The following is a 17,780-nucleotide window of genomic DNA, read 5'->3' as shown; positions in this document are numbered from 1 at the left end:
AGTGTACATGTGTGCGTTTGTGTGAGAGATGGTGTTTGTTTGTGTGTGCCTATGTGTGTGTGTTTGTGTGAGAGATGGTGTTTGTCTGTGTGTGCCTATGTGTGTGTGAGTTTGTGTGAGAAATGGTGTTTGTCTGTGTGTGTGTGTGCCTATGTGTGTGTGTGTTTGTGTGTGAGTATATGTGTGTGTGTTTGTGTGAGAGATGGTGTTTGTTTGTGTGTGTGCCTATGTGTGTTTGTGTGAGAGACAGTGGGGGCGATTTCCCTGCCAGTGCGGCGGGCTGGGAGACTCAAGCAGAGGCCGTGCAGAGGACTTCCTGCTGGACGCCATGGCCTCTGCGAGTCTCCGGCCACCAGATTTCTGTTGCCTTCAACTCTGCGCCAGAAATCGGAGAGGAGCTGCATAAATAATTTAAATGAGGATTTAAATATAATTGATGGGCCTGGAACTGCAGTCTCCGGGCCTGCTAGAGACTCCCCTCCCGCCCCCCCACCCCCATGCCCGCCCCCCCACCCCCGTGCCCCCCCCCCCCGCCACCACACCCCCCCTCCCCCCCCCCCCGCCCGCCCGCCAGGAGCGTTTCACTGCAACGGAGTTTACAATAGCTTTCCACTTGTGGGGAGCTGGTGGCCCGACCACACTAGAATGAAGGGGGGGCCATGGAGGCCCCCCCAGGAGGTCAGGGGTTGGGAGGGGTGCCCTCTGGGCATTGTCAGCTTGGCAGTGCCAGCTTGGCCTCTGGCACTGCCCAAGGTATAAAATGGCAAGACCCAGGGGGCATCTTGGCACTGCCCACTGGGCATTGGGCAGTACCAAGGGTATGTGGTCTAAAGGGGCGGGGCCTATGGGGCGGGTCCTCGGGTGAGATCGGTGGGGGGGTCCCACTGCTACTGCAGTAGGCGGTGACAGAGGGAAGGAGGCCAGCGATCGGGTTGTGGGGTGGGGGGGGAGGAGTCAGGACCGGGAGGGGGTGCGGTTGGGGTGGTCAAGGCCGGCCCCAACATGTCCAGGAGGCCAGTGATCGGGGTGTGGGGGGGCCAGAGGGGCAGCGTTGCGGGGTCGCGGACTGGCCAACGATCGAGCTGGCCAGCGATCCGGCAGTGCGGGGCTACTGCGCATGCGGCGATCTCTGCTATGACAGATCAGCACATGCACAGTGACCCACTCAGCGCTATGCTACTGGCCTCTCCAGTGGGCTTAGGACCTGCCTCCTGATTTTTAATGATATTCATACTAGGGCACGCTGCACTGCAGTGTGCGAGATTCATTTTGAAAATGCCACTGTAAAAAAAGTGGGATTTACTCCAGTTTTTACACAAATTCGACACTTAGAATTTTTTTGGGACAATCCCATCCAGTGTTTGTGTGTGTGTGTGTATACACCTGTTTGTGTGAGAGGCTATATGGGGCATTTTAGCCCGTTGCCATGACAGACAGACTAGGGCCAGGTGAGGGGGAGCAGGCAGTAAATCAGTAATATGTGAGAGCTGCTATGAACAACCCTACTCCCGGTTTAACTGCGGAAAGGTTGGGGCCATTTGATTAATCTATTCTGGAGTGGCACGTCAGTAATTTTAATGTGTTGATGAGGCTCTGTTCCTCAGAGTTTGACAGCATTTGAACTTCCTGCTGGACAACCAAGTTTCCCATGGTTTGAGAAACCCCACAGCTAAAAGGGGGCAGGAGCAGCTAGGTGCGGCAGGGCACAAGTGCTTTTTAAAGAGGTAAAAGTTATCATGGGGGTCCACCCCTCCATGATCTGCCTCCTTGTGATCTGCTGACTATATTCCCAACCCATCACTATGCCCTACTTGTTCCTCCCTAACCCTCCACGCTGACATCATTGAATCATAGAATCCCTGCAGTACAGAAGGAGGCCATTCGGCCCATTGAATTTGCACCGACAACAACCCACCCAGGCCCTATCCCTGTAACCCCACGTATTTACCTGGCTAATTCCCCTGACACTAAGGGTCATTTTTACCATGGTCATTCTATCTAACCTGAACATTTTTGGACTGTGGGAGGAAGCCGGATCTCCTGGAGGAAACCCATGCAGACACAGGGAGAACACATGCAAACCCCACATAGACAGTGCCCCAAGCCAGGAATTGATGCCCGGTCCCTGGCACTGTGAGGAAGCAGTGCTAACCACTATGCTGCCCTTGTTCTGAGTCTCCCCACCATTACCCTAATAGTTCATGCTCTGAATGCTGGGTGAAAATTGGAGGGTAAATTGAAAATGAGGACCTGCTATTAAGCTCTCGGCATTTTCAGATATCCCCCTCACCCCTGCAAAACACACCCCTGCTTCTTGTTCACCTTGTTATGATCCCAGTACAGACCAATAACTTTAAAAGCTTCCACTCAATAGCTGAAAGAATGGTATGACAAAGTTTCACTTTTAAAGTGAGACAGGCAAAGCACGATTGACTAAACACTATTTTTGATAGGTAACTTAGACTTTAAACTACAGAACAGAATTTTCCCCTTCTAACTGTTAACACAACTGAAAACCCACATTTTACAGGAATATGCTGCACTGTCCTTTAAATAGACATTCAGTTCTCCTTGAAATCAGTCCAAAGTGATTATTATCTCTCACGGGTATACTTCCTTTGTTTTCTTTTCTTAGCCTGGTAACGTGTTACCCCGTCATTTATGGTGAGAGTCTTCTTGGAGATTCTTCCTTAGTGCAAGCTAGGTGAATCTTCCAATCTTCTCATAACTCCTTGCAAATTTGGTCTTTTTAAACCAAATGCAAGCACCCATTCGCATTCCTGCATGGTGAACCTTAGAGACTTTCAGCCTTTTTTAAATCTCTCTTTCTCCCAGATCCTGACAGGCCAACTTTGTGATATTCTGTGATATTTTCGATTTGACAATGGCTTCCTCTGCACCCTTCCCTCTCAAAGTCCGGGTCGATGGTAACATGAATCACATTTGCCTTGTATCCAGGCAGAAATGTTAATCAGCTATTCTTTAGACTCCAACTCAATAATATCCTGGAATCAAATGGATAGTTAAAAGTATAACTGTTTACAACCTAATGTTCTCAACACCCTCCTGGAAATTTGGAGAGTACCAATCCAACCACCAAAAGCACAGATGCTGCTACCATTGCCTGCAAGTGTGAACACCTTGCACCCACTTCCCAGCAAAACATTCAGGCTTCCCTTTAATCTATAATGCCATTTCACCCAGGCCTGCTGGCAGGCAGGCTTCAGAAAGCTCACCCTTTATTTTACCCTAAATTAAAGACATAGTCCAAAACAAAACAATCTCAGTTAATTTAACATCAGAGATTAATATGTCGGAGATTGTGAATGTGTTTGTGGGAGCGATGGTGGGCGGGAATTTCTGGCCACGCTCGCCCCAAGATCGGAAAATTCCTCCCGTGGTCAAAGGACCTTTGCATGGTCCATGTCCCATCCGATTCCCATAGTGGGTGAGCTGGTAGAATTCCACCACTGCATCTATTTGTGAGATTCTACATGTATGCTTGTGTGAGAGATTGCATATGTGATTGTGTGATTGTGTTTGTGAGGGAGATTGTGGGTGTGAGAGATTGTGCCTGTGTTCTGGGAGAGATTGTTTATGTGTGAGAGATTGTGTATGTGTTCTGGGAGAGGTTGTGTATGCGTGAGAGATAGTGTATGTGTTTTGGGAGAGATTGTGGGTGTGAGAGATTGTGCCTGTGTTTTGGGAGAGATTGTGTACATGTGAGAGATTGTGAATGTATTTTGGGAGAGATTGTGTACATGTGAGAGATTGTGTATATGTTTTAGGAGAGATTGTGGGTGTGAGAGATTGTGCCTGTGTTTTGGGAGAGATCGTGTACATGTGAGAGATTGTGTATGTGTTTTGGGAAAGATTGTGTATGTGTGAGAGATTGTGCCTGTGTTTCGGGAGAGATTGTAGGTGTGAGAGATTGTGCCTGTGTTTAGGGAGATATTGTGTACATGTGAGAGATTGTGTATGTGTTTTGGGAGAGATTGGATATGAGAGATTGAGTGTGAGGTGGCTGCTGGACATGTTATTAGAAGATCATTCCAGCTTTGTTTGTGATCATTTTGCTACAGAAGCTATCGAAAGTTGACTAGCGTGAAAAGACAGACAATGGCATGAAAATTATCCCAGGCAATTACCTGCATCTCACTGAACTGATTTTTTTTAATTTACAGAAGTCTCACCAACAATGAGAAAGTCCACTTAAAGTACAATGGCTTTGAAATTGCGCTGTGTGACTATTAATGTGCCAGGGGAGATTTAAAAGGGATTTTTTTCACACAAAGTGTTCTTAAAATAGGGAATGTATTACCACAAGTGGCTATTACAGCCAAGCCAATGATGACATTTAAGCGGAAATTAGGTAAACACTTGAAGGGAAAAAAATTAAAGGTTGTAGAGAAAAGAAACACAGGAAAATGGAATGAGCGTAACAAGCTCCAGCGTGAAGTCAGCACCAACACAGATACAGATATAATAGACTGAATGGTCTTCACCTCTGTTGAAATGATTATGATTCTAGGAATGTTTAATGTATTTGTATAAATTTTTTCTATCCATTATCTTAATAGAAGTACTAACCTGTTAGCTTTAAATGGTTTAATGCCTCCATTAAAATAGCAGACAAAAGAATTTCACTCAAACACAGTAAGCATTTGAATGCTGCTATTCACACAAGATCACTACTTAGAACAGTTATGGATTGAAAAATTTCCCTCTAACCATCAGAAACATTGCATTAGAAGCTGAATTAATAGTTAACCATAGAATGATACAGTTCTGAAGGGGGGCATTGGGTCCACTCTACAAATGAACTATCTAATTAGTCTCACTCCCTTGCCCTTTCCCCATAGTCTTAAACTTTTCCCCTTCAAATATTTATCCAACCCTGAAATTTACTATTTAACCTGTTTCCACCACCTATTCAGGCAGTGCACTCCAGTTGTAGCAACCCGCTAAGTAAATCAAATTCTCTTTATCTCACCTCTGGTTCTTTTGCCAATGACCTGGAATCTGCATCCCCTGGCTACCAATCCTTCTGCCACAGGAAACAGTTTCTCCTCATTAACTCTGTCAAAATCCTTTACCATTTTAAATGCCTCTATTAAATCTCCTCTTAGCCTTCTCTACTGTAAAATGAACAATCCCAGCATGTCTAGTCCCTCCATTCCCAAATCCCTCATCCCTGGTAACATTCCAATGAAACACCTCTTGCAGCTTCTCTAGTAAATCTCACCTGCAAGGCTTCCACATCCTCCCCAAAGTATAATGTCCAGAATTGGACACATAATTTTAGCTGGGATCTCGCAAGTCATTTAGCACAATGCCCTTGCTTTTGTAATGTATACAGTATGGTGCTAATGGGTTACAGAGGGATAGCTTCCCGACTTTTAAAAAAATACATTTAGAGGATATGGACCTCACTGGCTAGGCCAGCATTTATTGCCACATTGCTGTGGCTCTGGAGTCATATGTAGACCAGACCAGGTAAGGATGACAGATTTCCTTCCCCAGAAGAACATTAGTGAACCAGATGGATCTTTTTAATGACAATGGTTTCATGGTCATCGTTAGACTTTGAATTCCAGATTAATTTTTTTATTGAATTCAAATTTCACCATCTACTATAGTGGGATTTGAACCCAGGTCCCCAGATCTTGCCCTAGATTACTAGTCCAATGACAATACCAATACACCATTGCCTTTCCTTCATGCTTTTGATTTGATATGATTTGATTTATTATTGCCACATGTATTAGTGTACAGTGAAAAGTATTGTTTCTTGTGCGCTATACAGACAAAGCATACTGTTCATAGAGAAGGAAAGGAGAGAGTGCAGAATGTAATGTTACAGTCATAGCTAGAGTGTAGGGAAAGATCAGCTTAATGAAAGGTAATGAATGGTAGGTCCATTCAAAAGTCTAATGGCAGCAGGGAAAAAACTCTTCTTGAGTCAGTTGGTACGTGTCCTCAGACTTTTGTATCTTTTTCCTGGCAAAAGAAGGTGGAAGAGAGAATGTCCGGGGTGCATGGGGTCCTTAATTATGCTGGCTGCTTTTCCAAGGCAGCAGGAAGTGTAGACAGTGTCAATGGATCGGAGGCTGGTTTGAGTGATGGACTGGGCTACATTCATGACCCTTTGTAGTTTCTTGCAGTCTTGGAAAGAGCAGGAGCCTTACCAAGATGTGATGCAACCAGAAAGAATGCTTTCTAAGGTGCATCTGTAAAAGTTGATGAGAGTTGTAGCGAACATGCCAAATTTCCTTAGCCTTCTGAGAAAGTAGAGGCGCTGGTGGGTTTTCTTAACTATAGTGTCGGCATAGGGGGTTCAGGACCTGGACACCTAAAAACTTGAAGCTCTCGACCATTTCTACTTCATCCTCATTGATGTAAACAGGGGCTTGTCCTCCTTTATGCTTCCTGAAGTCGATGACAATCTCCTTCATTTTGTTGACATTGAGGGAGAGATTATTGTCATCGCACCAGTTCGCCAGATTCTCTATCTCTTTCCTGTACTCCGTTTCGTCATTGTTTGAGATCCGACCCACTACGGTGCTGTCATCAGCAAACCTGAAAATGGAATTGGAGGAGAATTTGGCCACACAGTTATAGGTGTATAAGGAGTATAGTAAGGGGCTGAAGACACAGCCCTGTGGGGCACTGGTGTTGAGGATGATCGTGGAGGAGGTGTTGTTGCCTACCCTTACATGATTGCGTTCTGTGGGTTAGGAAATTCAGGATTCGGTCATAGAGGGAGGAGCCGAGCCCCAGGCCACGGAGTTTGGAGATGGGTTTCGTAAAAATAATGGTGTTGAAGGCTAAGCTGTAGTTGATAAATAGGAGTCTGACAGGGGGAGTCTTGGCCAGTGGAGGCACATCTCAGAGCCAAAGATAGGAAAGGTTAGGACGTTATTCCTTAGATCCATCCTGAGTTGCTGGAGTATTTTTTAAAAATGTTGCTCAGGCATTTTCATTTTAGTTTAGCAAGGTCCTAGGTCTAGTGTAGCACAGCAACACTGCTCTTGCTCTGATCCAGCAACAATAGAATTCTGGATCACGTAAACCTTACATTGCATAATATTGTGTGATGTTCATGTGGTTGGGTTCATGATTATCGGAATGAGTAGAAAGGGAGGCAAGATATATTACAATATGTTGATACTAGCCCTGCGATTGAGTGTGGTTTGGTATTCATCTTTCCTCACCCCTGCCACAGTTCAATATGTACGATGGCTGCAGTGGCCTCTTCTGTAGGAGCTAAAGGGCTGTGATTCCTGAGCCTTCCTACAGTGTAGTGGATATTTAACAGGGATTACTGAGTTAGGACAGGCACCACTCTCCAAAGTAGGAACACTGGTTGGAGATCGAGGTTGCTAAAATAAAAGGTAATTTTATTTATATTCTTTCACCGGATGTGAGGTCATTGGCAAGGCTAGTATTTGTTGCCTGTCCCTTAAATGAAGTAGTGATGTCACTACAATCACTCGTTGTTAAGTCTTGTATCTATCTCTGTAATGTGACTTTTGGCTTTTGCATCAGGACAACTGTAATGGCGAAGACTGCACAGCCATACAGTGGGCAGAGCGTGGGTGCTTGTAGTGTGGTTGATGAGATTGGAGGTGGCCGGGCAGATTCTTTGTTTTGGGATAAGCAAGTATTGCAGAGAGATTAGTGAGAACCTGCTGGGAACAGTCAAGAGATCTGGAATAGGTGGGTCAGGGTGGTGGTGGTGATGGAGGGGAGGGTGGGGGGGGGGGGGGGGGCTGTTGGTGGGGGAGCCAATTTTCCAATGTACTGAGATTGTAAGGTAAATTGACCACTGTCCCTCAATGTCAAATCTATTGTTTTCTCTGTGATGTTACCTCGGGATTTTACGAAAGGGCTATAACTCATGAGTGACTCAGGCATGAGTGAGCTGTGAAAGATTTCCATGTGGGTGATACATTGTCAGTGATGTAATATTCTCTGAGTGATTCATTCCTGTGTTTTAAATGTGCGTTGGAATCAGACTGAACGATAATTCACTGCTGCAGTGAATTAATGTCATGTCAGCAGGCAAAATAAAGTATCACTTGAACCCAGGGAATGAAGATATTTCTAGTGCAGTTACCACAAGTGTGGAGATAAAGGGCGAGTGAAAGTGTGTGCGTGTGTGTGGCATTCCACAGTTATTGAATAGTAACTGTCTGATGACACTATGAGGGAGACCACATAAACCTCTGTTATTGGAAATGCAGCTAACCTTCAGCCACACTATTCAAACCCAGCTCCTGACAGCACAATGAGTCATTTTGCCACCTGCAGAATATTGTTTACACTGTTGGTACTGTATAAAGAAATGACTGTATTTTGCCTGATTGGCACTGGCAACCTCCCTCCTCTGTTAAGGATTACCAAGGTGACTGTTGCGTCATAAGGTGATTGAGTTTTTTTTTTATTGAGTCAGGACAATTTCTAGAGCTGAACCTTAATTACAGAGTGAACATAGTCAAGATGCAATTCAGACTTTGATAATGGGCTGAGGGGAGGAGGCGCTCTTCAGAGGAAGGCTGGTAAAACTGGCTAATTGGTAGCACAGTGAATGACATTTTATTGTAAAACAATAATCCAGGAATTCAATTCGCTTGCATAATATAAACAAGAGGGGAGATCAATATTCTTCATCTGAATGCTGTGGTCTCAGTGCTGTCTGAAATTCATTAAAAGGTAGATGGTATTAAGTTGACTTGTGAATTATAAATTGCATTTTCCTACCTTTCCAGCTGATGTTATTTCCATCGCTGTTTTGTGTATGCAAAGACAGTGAGCTGGGGTTTTAGTGCTCATGTGACATTAATGTGACACCTCAAAGAAGCTCGGGACAGAGGACCAGTGTCACGTTGACAAAATGTCCTTCGATCAAACTTTTGATCATCCGCCCTCATATCCCCTTATGTGGCTCAGTATCACATTTTATTTTATAATACCCCTGTAAAGTATCTTGGGCCAGGACTTTCAGAATTTAGACCCACTGCTGGGATCTTCCAATCCCAATGAAAATCAATAGACTTCTGGCTGGCCTGCCACATAACACCCTCTGGCATTCACCATCATGACGGGCTTGGAAAATCTAGGTCTTGGAATGCTTTAATACATCAAAGACATGATATGAGTACAAGTTATTGTTATTATTCATTCATCTCATTGCTGTTTGTGGGACCTTGTTGTATGCAAAATGGTTTCCATCTTTCCCTGCAACATTACAACAGTGACAAAACTACAAAGTATATCATGGGCAGCACGGTAGCACAGTGGTTAGCACTGTTGCCTCACAGCGCCAGGGACCCGCGTTCGATTCCCGGTCTGTGTGGAGTCTGCATGTTCTCCCCGTGTCTGCGTGAGGTTCCTCCACATGCTCTGGTTTCCTCCCACAGTCTGAAAGACATGCTGGTTAGGTGCATTGGCCATGCTAAATTCTCCCTCAGTTTACCCGAACAGTGTGGCAACTCGGGGATTTTCACAGTAGCTTCATGTAAGCCTACTTGTGACAGTAATAAATAAACTTTAAACATTGGCTTCAAAGAACTTTGGGATGTGTTACAGCCATGAAAGTGCTGCACAGATGCGTGTTTCTACTTTCTTATAATGATATAATTCATCCTTATGTCCATAATTACAGGAGATTAAAAGATAATAGGAGTATGAAAGGTTAAGTAAGAGGCATGATGCAGAAGTTGGGATGTCAGATTTCTAAATGCCATTGTCTTCTTAAATTATATATCAACATTCATGGAGCAGCATTTCACTTATCGGCAGCAGATTCCATTCCCGATGTGTGCTGCATTGGCAAATCTCACCTGGATGAAAAAAGAGGTGCTACACATGGCCAGCATTTCAATTCAAGATTGCTATCCAGTAACATCTGGTGCAAGAGTTGTGTTTGAACATTAGGGGGGACAGGATCAAGCTCAGCTGTGATGACTCCCAATGCTGAATATCCTGCTGAAACGCACAGATGGCGCTCATACATGAAAAGTTCATTGTGACTTTGGGGAGGATTGTGCCAACCAATGTCTCGTACCCAGACCAAAGAAGTGATCATCACTTTGAGTCACCAACTTCCTTTACATCAAGCCTGGCAAGCTGTGGGGTGCCAAATGAGCCCTACTACTGCTGTAGCTCATGGTATTCATTCTGGCCAATAATGGACTGCCACGATAGGTGCAGTGGTTGGGGGAGTTAGTCAGTATTGTGGGTGTAGTGGAGGGGTCCTGCTGCAGTTCTGATAATTTTTGTGTAGCTCAGACTAATACTCAAAGCCCCACAAACATAATCCCCATCCTTACCTTGGTTTTTGCCCCTGAAAGTCATTAGATCACACCAGTGCACAACACTTCTATCTCTTCAAAGAGGTGAGCGTGGTTGGTGCCAGGCACTGGGCCTCTTTCAAAATGGTGACATCAACACCTTTGAGGATAATAGAGTGGTCAGGCTGACAAACCTTATTCCAAGGCTGTTAGCACCCTGGTTAAAAACAGGTTAAAATCCGTGACAAAGATGAGTGAAATACCAGAGTATATCCACGGAACCCAACTCAAGAGTGGGTTTAAAGTTTATTTATAAGTCACAAGTAGGCTTACATTAACACTGCAATGAAGTTACTGTGAAATTCCCCTAGTCGCCACAGTCCAGCACATGTTTGAGTCAATGCACCTAACCAGCACATCTTACAGAATGTGGGAGGAAACCAGAGCACCCGGAGGAAACCCACGCAGACACGGGGAGAACATGCAAACTCCACTCAGACAGTGACCCAAGCTGGGAATCAAACCCAGGTCCCTGGTGCTGTGAAGCAGCAGTGCTAACCACTGTGCCACCATGCCGGAAAGGAATGGCAATAAAAACAAATGCAGATTGTTGCTTGATACATAAGTAGTGATTATGTTGTAATCATTAATTGTTTTGTGAACCCATCACCCTGGATCCATTGGATGGGCTTCCCTGACTACTGATGCCCACAATGAAAGCTGCCATGATTTTTGGCCATTGGAAAAGTAACAGTTTAAAGAGTTGCAAAGTGGCGTCCAATTACTTTCCCAGATCAACATGATGGTATGGTGACAGAAGTATGACTTGAAGATATCTTTACACATTTTATAATTTGAGATTGTGTGATTGTAAACAGTATAAAATGCTCAATATTTTCACCAATAGCAAAAAATGATTGACGTGCAGAACAAGTTAGTTTGCCTCTGAAGGAGAAGAGTGAAATGTTGCCACAGCCCCAAAGGCTGCTCTCCCCTTTGAGAGAGAGCTGACTGGTGGTCATCTACCCTGAGTGTCACTGCACCTCGGGTGAGGGGCAAGGTTGGAGAAGGTGGGACCAGTCAGTACGGGAATTGAACCCACATTGTTGATGTCAGTCCATATCAAGAACTAGTCAACCAGCCAACTGAGCTAACCAATCCCGAAGGAGAAGAGTAAGGTCCACATGAAATGCTACACTATCTTTCTTTTTCCAAACGAGATACACTTGCACAATTTTCTGGGTTTTTTTTCAGCTTTTCAGCAAATTCAGATATTTTTAAAAATCCCTTTAATATCTTTAATTAAAAGGGTGATTCCAGAACTGAGGCTATATATATCAGGAAAAAATGAACCGGCATTTTCTAGAAAAGATAAGGTTGAGGGATGAGCTGAGAGGTTTTTAAGATTAGGGTAAGTGTTCACACTTGTGGGGGTGTCCAAAACTAGAGGTCATAAATGTAGGAGATGCTAATAAATTAAGCTGGCATTTCAGGAGACACTTCTTTACTCAAAGAGTGGGTTAGCATGTGAAACTTCTGTCACGTGGGGTAATTGAGGCAAATAGCATAAGATGCATTTAAAGGGAAGCTTAAGAGAGGTGGAAGCAAGCTCGTGTGAAGAATTAACCAGCCTGGATAAGTTGGGCTGAATGGTCTGCTTCTATGTTATATATTTTCTGTAATTGTGGCATGGACCATACTGATGGTTCTGTTATTCCTGGATTGTTACAGCAATGTTTCACATATCGCATGGCTGATTGGAAAATGTTTCAGGGTGCTTCATGGCTAGTGAATATTTGGAAGTACATGGAGTATTGTATTTGTAGCTAAACATACCAGCAAGGGGCAGACTGACTCCTCCAAAAGAGTTCAATATTCTCAGGAGGGGGTGGCAAAAATACAACATGGAACCATTCGCAGTAAGACAAGTCATTTCAAGGTTTTTTGCCTAGAGATTCCTAGCAGGCATTCAAATCTTTTTTCTCCTGGTTTCCCATTATAGGCCACCCCTGCCCCAGCTACTGTTCACCAGCAACATCCCAAAAGTAACGGTGGAATGAGTGACCAGTTAATGAACTGTTTTAGTTTTGTTGGTTGAGGGTGAGGTGTTGGTTAGAGCACTGGAAGAGCTCCTTGTTCTACTTCAAATATGTGTTGGGCTCCAACACCAAGAGGTGCCTGATCAGGCTTGACTCTGATAGTTCCACACCATTACTTTTCTTTAGTCTATCTTTCAACTCGCACTGTTTTTTTACCCTTTGGGGAATAGTCGGGGGAAGTGGTGGAAGGATTTCCGAGCTGATTGTCAGCCCGTTGAGCCATGTTGAACATTCCGTACGTGGCCAACAAGTCCTGGCTTTGGACTTGAACCCAGAGGTTCTACCACTGTGCAACAAGGCCTCCTGTACAGCATTGCTGAAAGTAAAGAAGCCATAGCAACGCCCAGCTACTGCACTCTCCTTCCCAGTAAGAATTGTGCATGACCAAGGATTATTTTGGAATGATAATCATTATCCAAATCCAACAATTTGCATTTATATAGAACATAGAACAGTACAGCACAGAACAGGCCCTTCGGCCCACGATGTTGTGCCGACCTTCATCTGAAACCAAGATCAAGCTATCCCACTCCCTACCATCCTGGTGTGCTCCATGTGCCTATCCAATAACCGCTTAAATGTTCCTAAAGTGTCTGACTCCACTATCACTGCAGGCAGTCCATTCCACACCCCAACCACTCTCTGCGTGAAGAACCTACCTCTGATATCCTTCCTATATCTCCCACCATGAACCCTATAGTTATGCCCCCTCGTAATAGCTCCATCCACCCGAGGAAATAGTCTTTGAACGTTAACTCGATCTATCCCCTTCATCATTTTATAAACCTCTATTAAGTCTCCCCTCAATCTCCTCCGCTCCAGAGAGAACAGCCCCAGCTCCCTCAACCTTTCCTCATAAGACCGACACTCCAAACCAGGCAGCATCCTGGTAAATCTCCTCTGCACTCTTTCCAGCGCTTCCACATCCTTCTTATAGTGAGGTGACCAGAACTGCACGCAATATTCCAAATGCGGTCTCACCAAGGTCCTGTACAGTTGCAGCATAACCCCACGGCTCTTAAACTCCAACCCCCTGTTAATAAAAGCTAACACACTATATGCCTTCTTCACAGCTCTATCCACTTGAGTGGCAACCTTTAGAGATCTGTGGATATGGACCCCAAGATCTCTCTGTTCCTCCACAGTCTTCAGAACCCTACCTTTGACCCTGTAATCCACATTTAAATTAGTCCTACCAAAATGAATCACCTCACATTTATCAGGGTTAAACTCCATTTGCCATTTTTCAGCCCAGCTTTGCATCCTATCTATGTCTCTTTGCAGCCTACAACACCCCTCCACCTCATCCACTACTCCACCAATCTTGGTGTCATCAGCAAATTTACTGATCCACCCTTCAGCCCCCTCCTCTAAGTCATTAATAAAAATCACAAAGAGCAGAGGACCAAGCACTGATCCCTGCGGCACTCCGCTAGCAACCTGCCTCCAGTCCGAAAATTTTCCATCCACCACCACCCTCTGTCTTCGATCAGACAGCCAGTTACCTATCCAATCGGCCAACTTTCCCTCTATCCCACACCTCCTTACTTTCATCATAAGCCGACCATGGGGGACCTTATCAAACGCCTTACTAAAATCCATGTATATGACATCAACCGCCCTACCTTCATCAACACACCTAGTTACCTCCTCAAAAAATTCTATCAAATTTGTGAGGCACGATTTGCCCTTCACAAATCCGTGCTGACTATCCCGGATTAATCCGCATCTTTCTAAATGGTCGTAAATCCCATCCCTAAGGACCTTTTCCATCAATTTACCAACCACCGAAGTCAGACTAACCGGTCTATAATTACCAGGGTCATTTCTATTCCCTTTCTTAAACAGAGGAACAACATTTGCCACTCTCCAGTCCTCTGGCACCATCCCCGTGGACAGCGAGGACCCAAAGATCAAAGCCAAAGGCTCTGCAATCTCATCCCTCGCCTCCCAAAGAATCCTAGGATACATTTCATCAGGCCCAGGGGACTTATCGACCTTCAGTTTATTCAAAACTGCCAATACATCCTCCCTCCGAACATCTATTTCCTCCAGCCTATTAGCCTGTAACACCTTCTCTTCCTGAAAAACATGGCCCCTCTCCTTGGTGAACACTGAAGAAAAGTATTCATTCATCACCTCGCCTATCTCTACTGATTCCATACACAAGTTCCCACCACTGTCCTTGACCGGCCCTAACCTCACCCTGGTCATTCTTTTATTCCTCACATAAGAGTAAAAAGCCTTGGGGTTTTCCTTGATCCGACCCGCCAAGGACTTCTCATGTCCCCTCCTAGCTCTCCTCAGCCCCTTTTTCAGCTCGTTCCTTGCTAACTTGTAACCCTCAGTCGAGCCATCTGAACCTTGTTTCCTCATCCCTACATAAGCTTCCCTCTTCCTTTTCACAAGACATTCCACCTCTTTTGTGAACCACGGTTCCCTCACTCGGCCATTTCCTCCCTGCCTGACAGGGACATACCTATCAAGGACACCCAGTATTTGTTCCTTGAAAAAGTTCCACTTTTCATCAGTGCCTTTCCCTGACAGTTTCTGTTCCCATCTTATGCCCCCTAATTCTTGCCTAATCGCATCATAATTACCTCTCCCCCAATTGGAAGCCTTGCCCTGCCGTCCGGCCCTATCCCTCTCCATTGCAATAACAAAAGACACCGAATTGTGGTCACTATCTCCAAAGTTCTCTCCCACAACCAAATCTAACACTTGGCCCGGTTCATTTCCCAGTACCAAATCCAATGTGGCCTCACCCCTTGTCGGCCTATCCACATATTGTGTCAGGAAACCCTCCTGCACACACTGCACAAAAAGTGCCCCATCCAAACTATTTGACCTACAAAGGTTCCAATCAATATTTGGAAAGTTAACGTCCCCCATGACAACTACCCTGTGACCCCCACACGTATCCATAATCTGCTTAGCAATTTCTTCCTCCACATCTCTATTACTATTTGGGGGCCTATAGTAAACAGCTCTTCTAATGTGTTTCACAAAAATGTCACTGGATAAAAATTGATGCTGAGCCACAAATTAGGGCAGCAATGTGAAAACTTGGACAGAAAAGGTAGGTTTTTCAAAGTGTCATAAAGGAGGAATGGAAAGAAGAGAGGTAGAAAGGTTTATGGAGGGAATTCCAGAGTTTAGGGCCGAGGCAGCTGAAAGTTGGAGGCACCAATGGTCTGGTTCAAGTGTTCCCCATTTCCCCAATTGCCAGAAAATACTTTGTTTTGACTGTGATACATGAGGTGGTTCAGTCACAGAACCATTTAGCTCCATTCCCAGAGCTAGTACGGTATCTTTACATTGCTGTCTCTTCATTCAACTCCAAATACTGAACCTGCAATGGAAATCCAAATCTATTATTAAAGGCAAGAAAGTACAGTTACAAGCCAGGAAAGCATATGTACTTTATATATCCACATCTGAAACCTCTGGAAGTACTTTATAATTAAAAGTGGACTTCAGTGATCCATAAGAGATCTGGTTGGAAGCTCTAGCCCTTACCATACATTTTTAAGTACTGTTCCTAAGGCATTAAAAGGATAAACTGAAGGACACACGCACAACCCTTCGAAATTGGTCTGAGCTTATTAGGAAACCAGAATAAAGCAAGCTACCCTACAGATTAAAGGGTCTTTGGATTTGTTCAAAGGAGCTTTAGGGGACAGTTTCAATCTGAGGAAAAGCCAAAATGCAGCAAGTCGTAACCTGGGGCCCTGTTGCATTTTGAATTCAGTATTTTTAAAAAGCTTACGCATCAGCGAATTTACAGAGTTTGACATCTTGCAAGATTTTTATTTTGCAACGAGATACGGCCTGTTTTAGTTTGATCGCCTGGAGCCCACCCTGAAATGGATACTCCCCTGCTCACGAAAGGTGAGCAGCAGAATTCCTAAAAATGTTATCTTTCTTCCTTTCCTGGTACAAACTGTGGAAAAAGTATCCAGGCAAAAGCAGCTAGGTCCCAGGTTACAGTGTTGAGTTGGTTTTGGCCAGCAGGTGTAGTGGGGCAGGTGATACAATTGACTTCAGTGCACCTGACTGAAGGAGTGAGGAGGTAGGAGGAAGAAAATCTGCCAGGGTTCCAACCTCCGTTTACAACCTGGTGACCCCAGTCAGGCAAAAATGCACCGGTGTCTGATTCAGCTGTGATGCCCTTGATAGTTGAATTGCTAACAACCTGGAAAATGTGCCGGCCAGCAATTACACCCGGATGGAATCCACCACCAGTGCTGATTTGATCACAGTTTGTGGGGTCACTGGGCAGTCACTTCATTTGAATGGGCCATTGGGGCAAACATCAAGCACCTGCATTGAATGGAAGGGTGGGATCCTAAGTGATGGAGCCGGGAGCTGATCACTCCAGCCTTGACTTGGCTTGAACCCTCAAATGGTCCACATCCTGCAATCTGTCTCTGCCCAATGAGAGTGTGTGGGAACTCCCAGCTTTGGGATTCCTGACTCATCTGACACTATGTAGGGTAGACTCCAACCATTAAACCCTCATGAATCTCCAAAGGGAGTATGCTGGCAGGACCAGGGGTTTTTTCGCCTCTCAATCTCTATTTGCTATTCTTTTCCACACAGGTGTCAATGGAACTGCTGAGTACCGTCAGCTTGTACTGCTTTAATCTTCAAAACTGCGCTGGAGAGTGAATGGAAGTTAAAATCATTACAGCGGCAGCGGCAAGAATAAGGGCAGGGATAGGAGCAGGGTCAGGGATAGGTACATTGACAGGACAGAAACAGGATTCGGGACAGGGAATGGGAAAGGGGTAGAAAATGGGGCAAGGAATGGCATAGGAGCAGGGACAGGGAATGGGATAGGAACAGAGAATGGGATTGGGGCAGGGAATAGGATAGGAGCAGGGAATGGGATAGGGCCAGGGAATGGGATGGGGCAGGGATTGGGGCAGGGACGGGGATAGGTGCAGGAAATGGGGTAGAGGCAGGGATAGAATAGGGGCAGAGAATGGGATTGGGACAGAGAATGGGATAGAGGCAGGAAATGAGATTGGGGCAGGGATGGAGTAGGGAATTGGATAAGGACAGGGCAGAGAATGGGATAGGAACAGGGGCAGGGAATGGGACAGGCATAGGGAATGGGACAGGGACAGGGTTTAGAGCAGGAACATAGCAGAATAAACATTTCCTACATTCCAATTGCAAGGTCCCTCTCTGTTGCGACAGTAATTTTTCTCCCTCTCTCTCGTCCTCTGTCTTTTCTCACAGTTCAGCCAAGTTCCCAAATCTGACTGTGCAGTAGGGGGATGCAAAGTTATTCTAAGAAACCCCAAGCAAAAACCTATATAAACTCCTGAAACGATTTGCCTTGTACTAGGGCTACGTATTCCTTGGCAGCTAGACAGTC

General features: G+C 45.0%; 1 protein-coding gene across 1 annotated transcript in view; it reads left to right on the top strand.

The window, feature by feature from the left end:
* LOC144506773 (actin-histidine N-methyltransferase-like) overlaps positions 1-17,065 on the top strand; it is a 140,035-nt gene extending 122,970 nt beyond the window's left edge. The window contains exon 10 of the mRNA XM_078233132.1: positions 16,997-17,065. Within this exon, the coding sequence (XP_078089258.1) occupies positions 16,997-17,065 (69 nt within the window). The remainder of the gene's footprint in view (positions 1-16,996) is intronic.
* Positions 17,066-17,780: the final 715 nt, after the last annotated feature.

This window comes from Mustelus asterias, chromosome 18 (assembly GCF_964213995.1).
Source record: "Mustelus asterias chromosome 18, sMusAst1.hap1.1, whole genome shotgun sequence".
NCBI classification, from domain to species: domain Eukaryota; kingdom Metazoa; phylum Chordata; class Chondrichthyes; order Carcharhiniformes; family Triakidae; genus Mustelus; species Mustelus asterias.
This window is presented reverse-complemented; position numbering and strand designations above follow the sequence as displayed.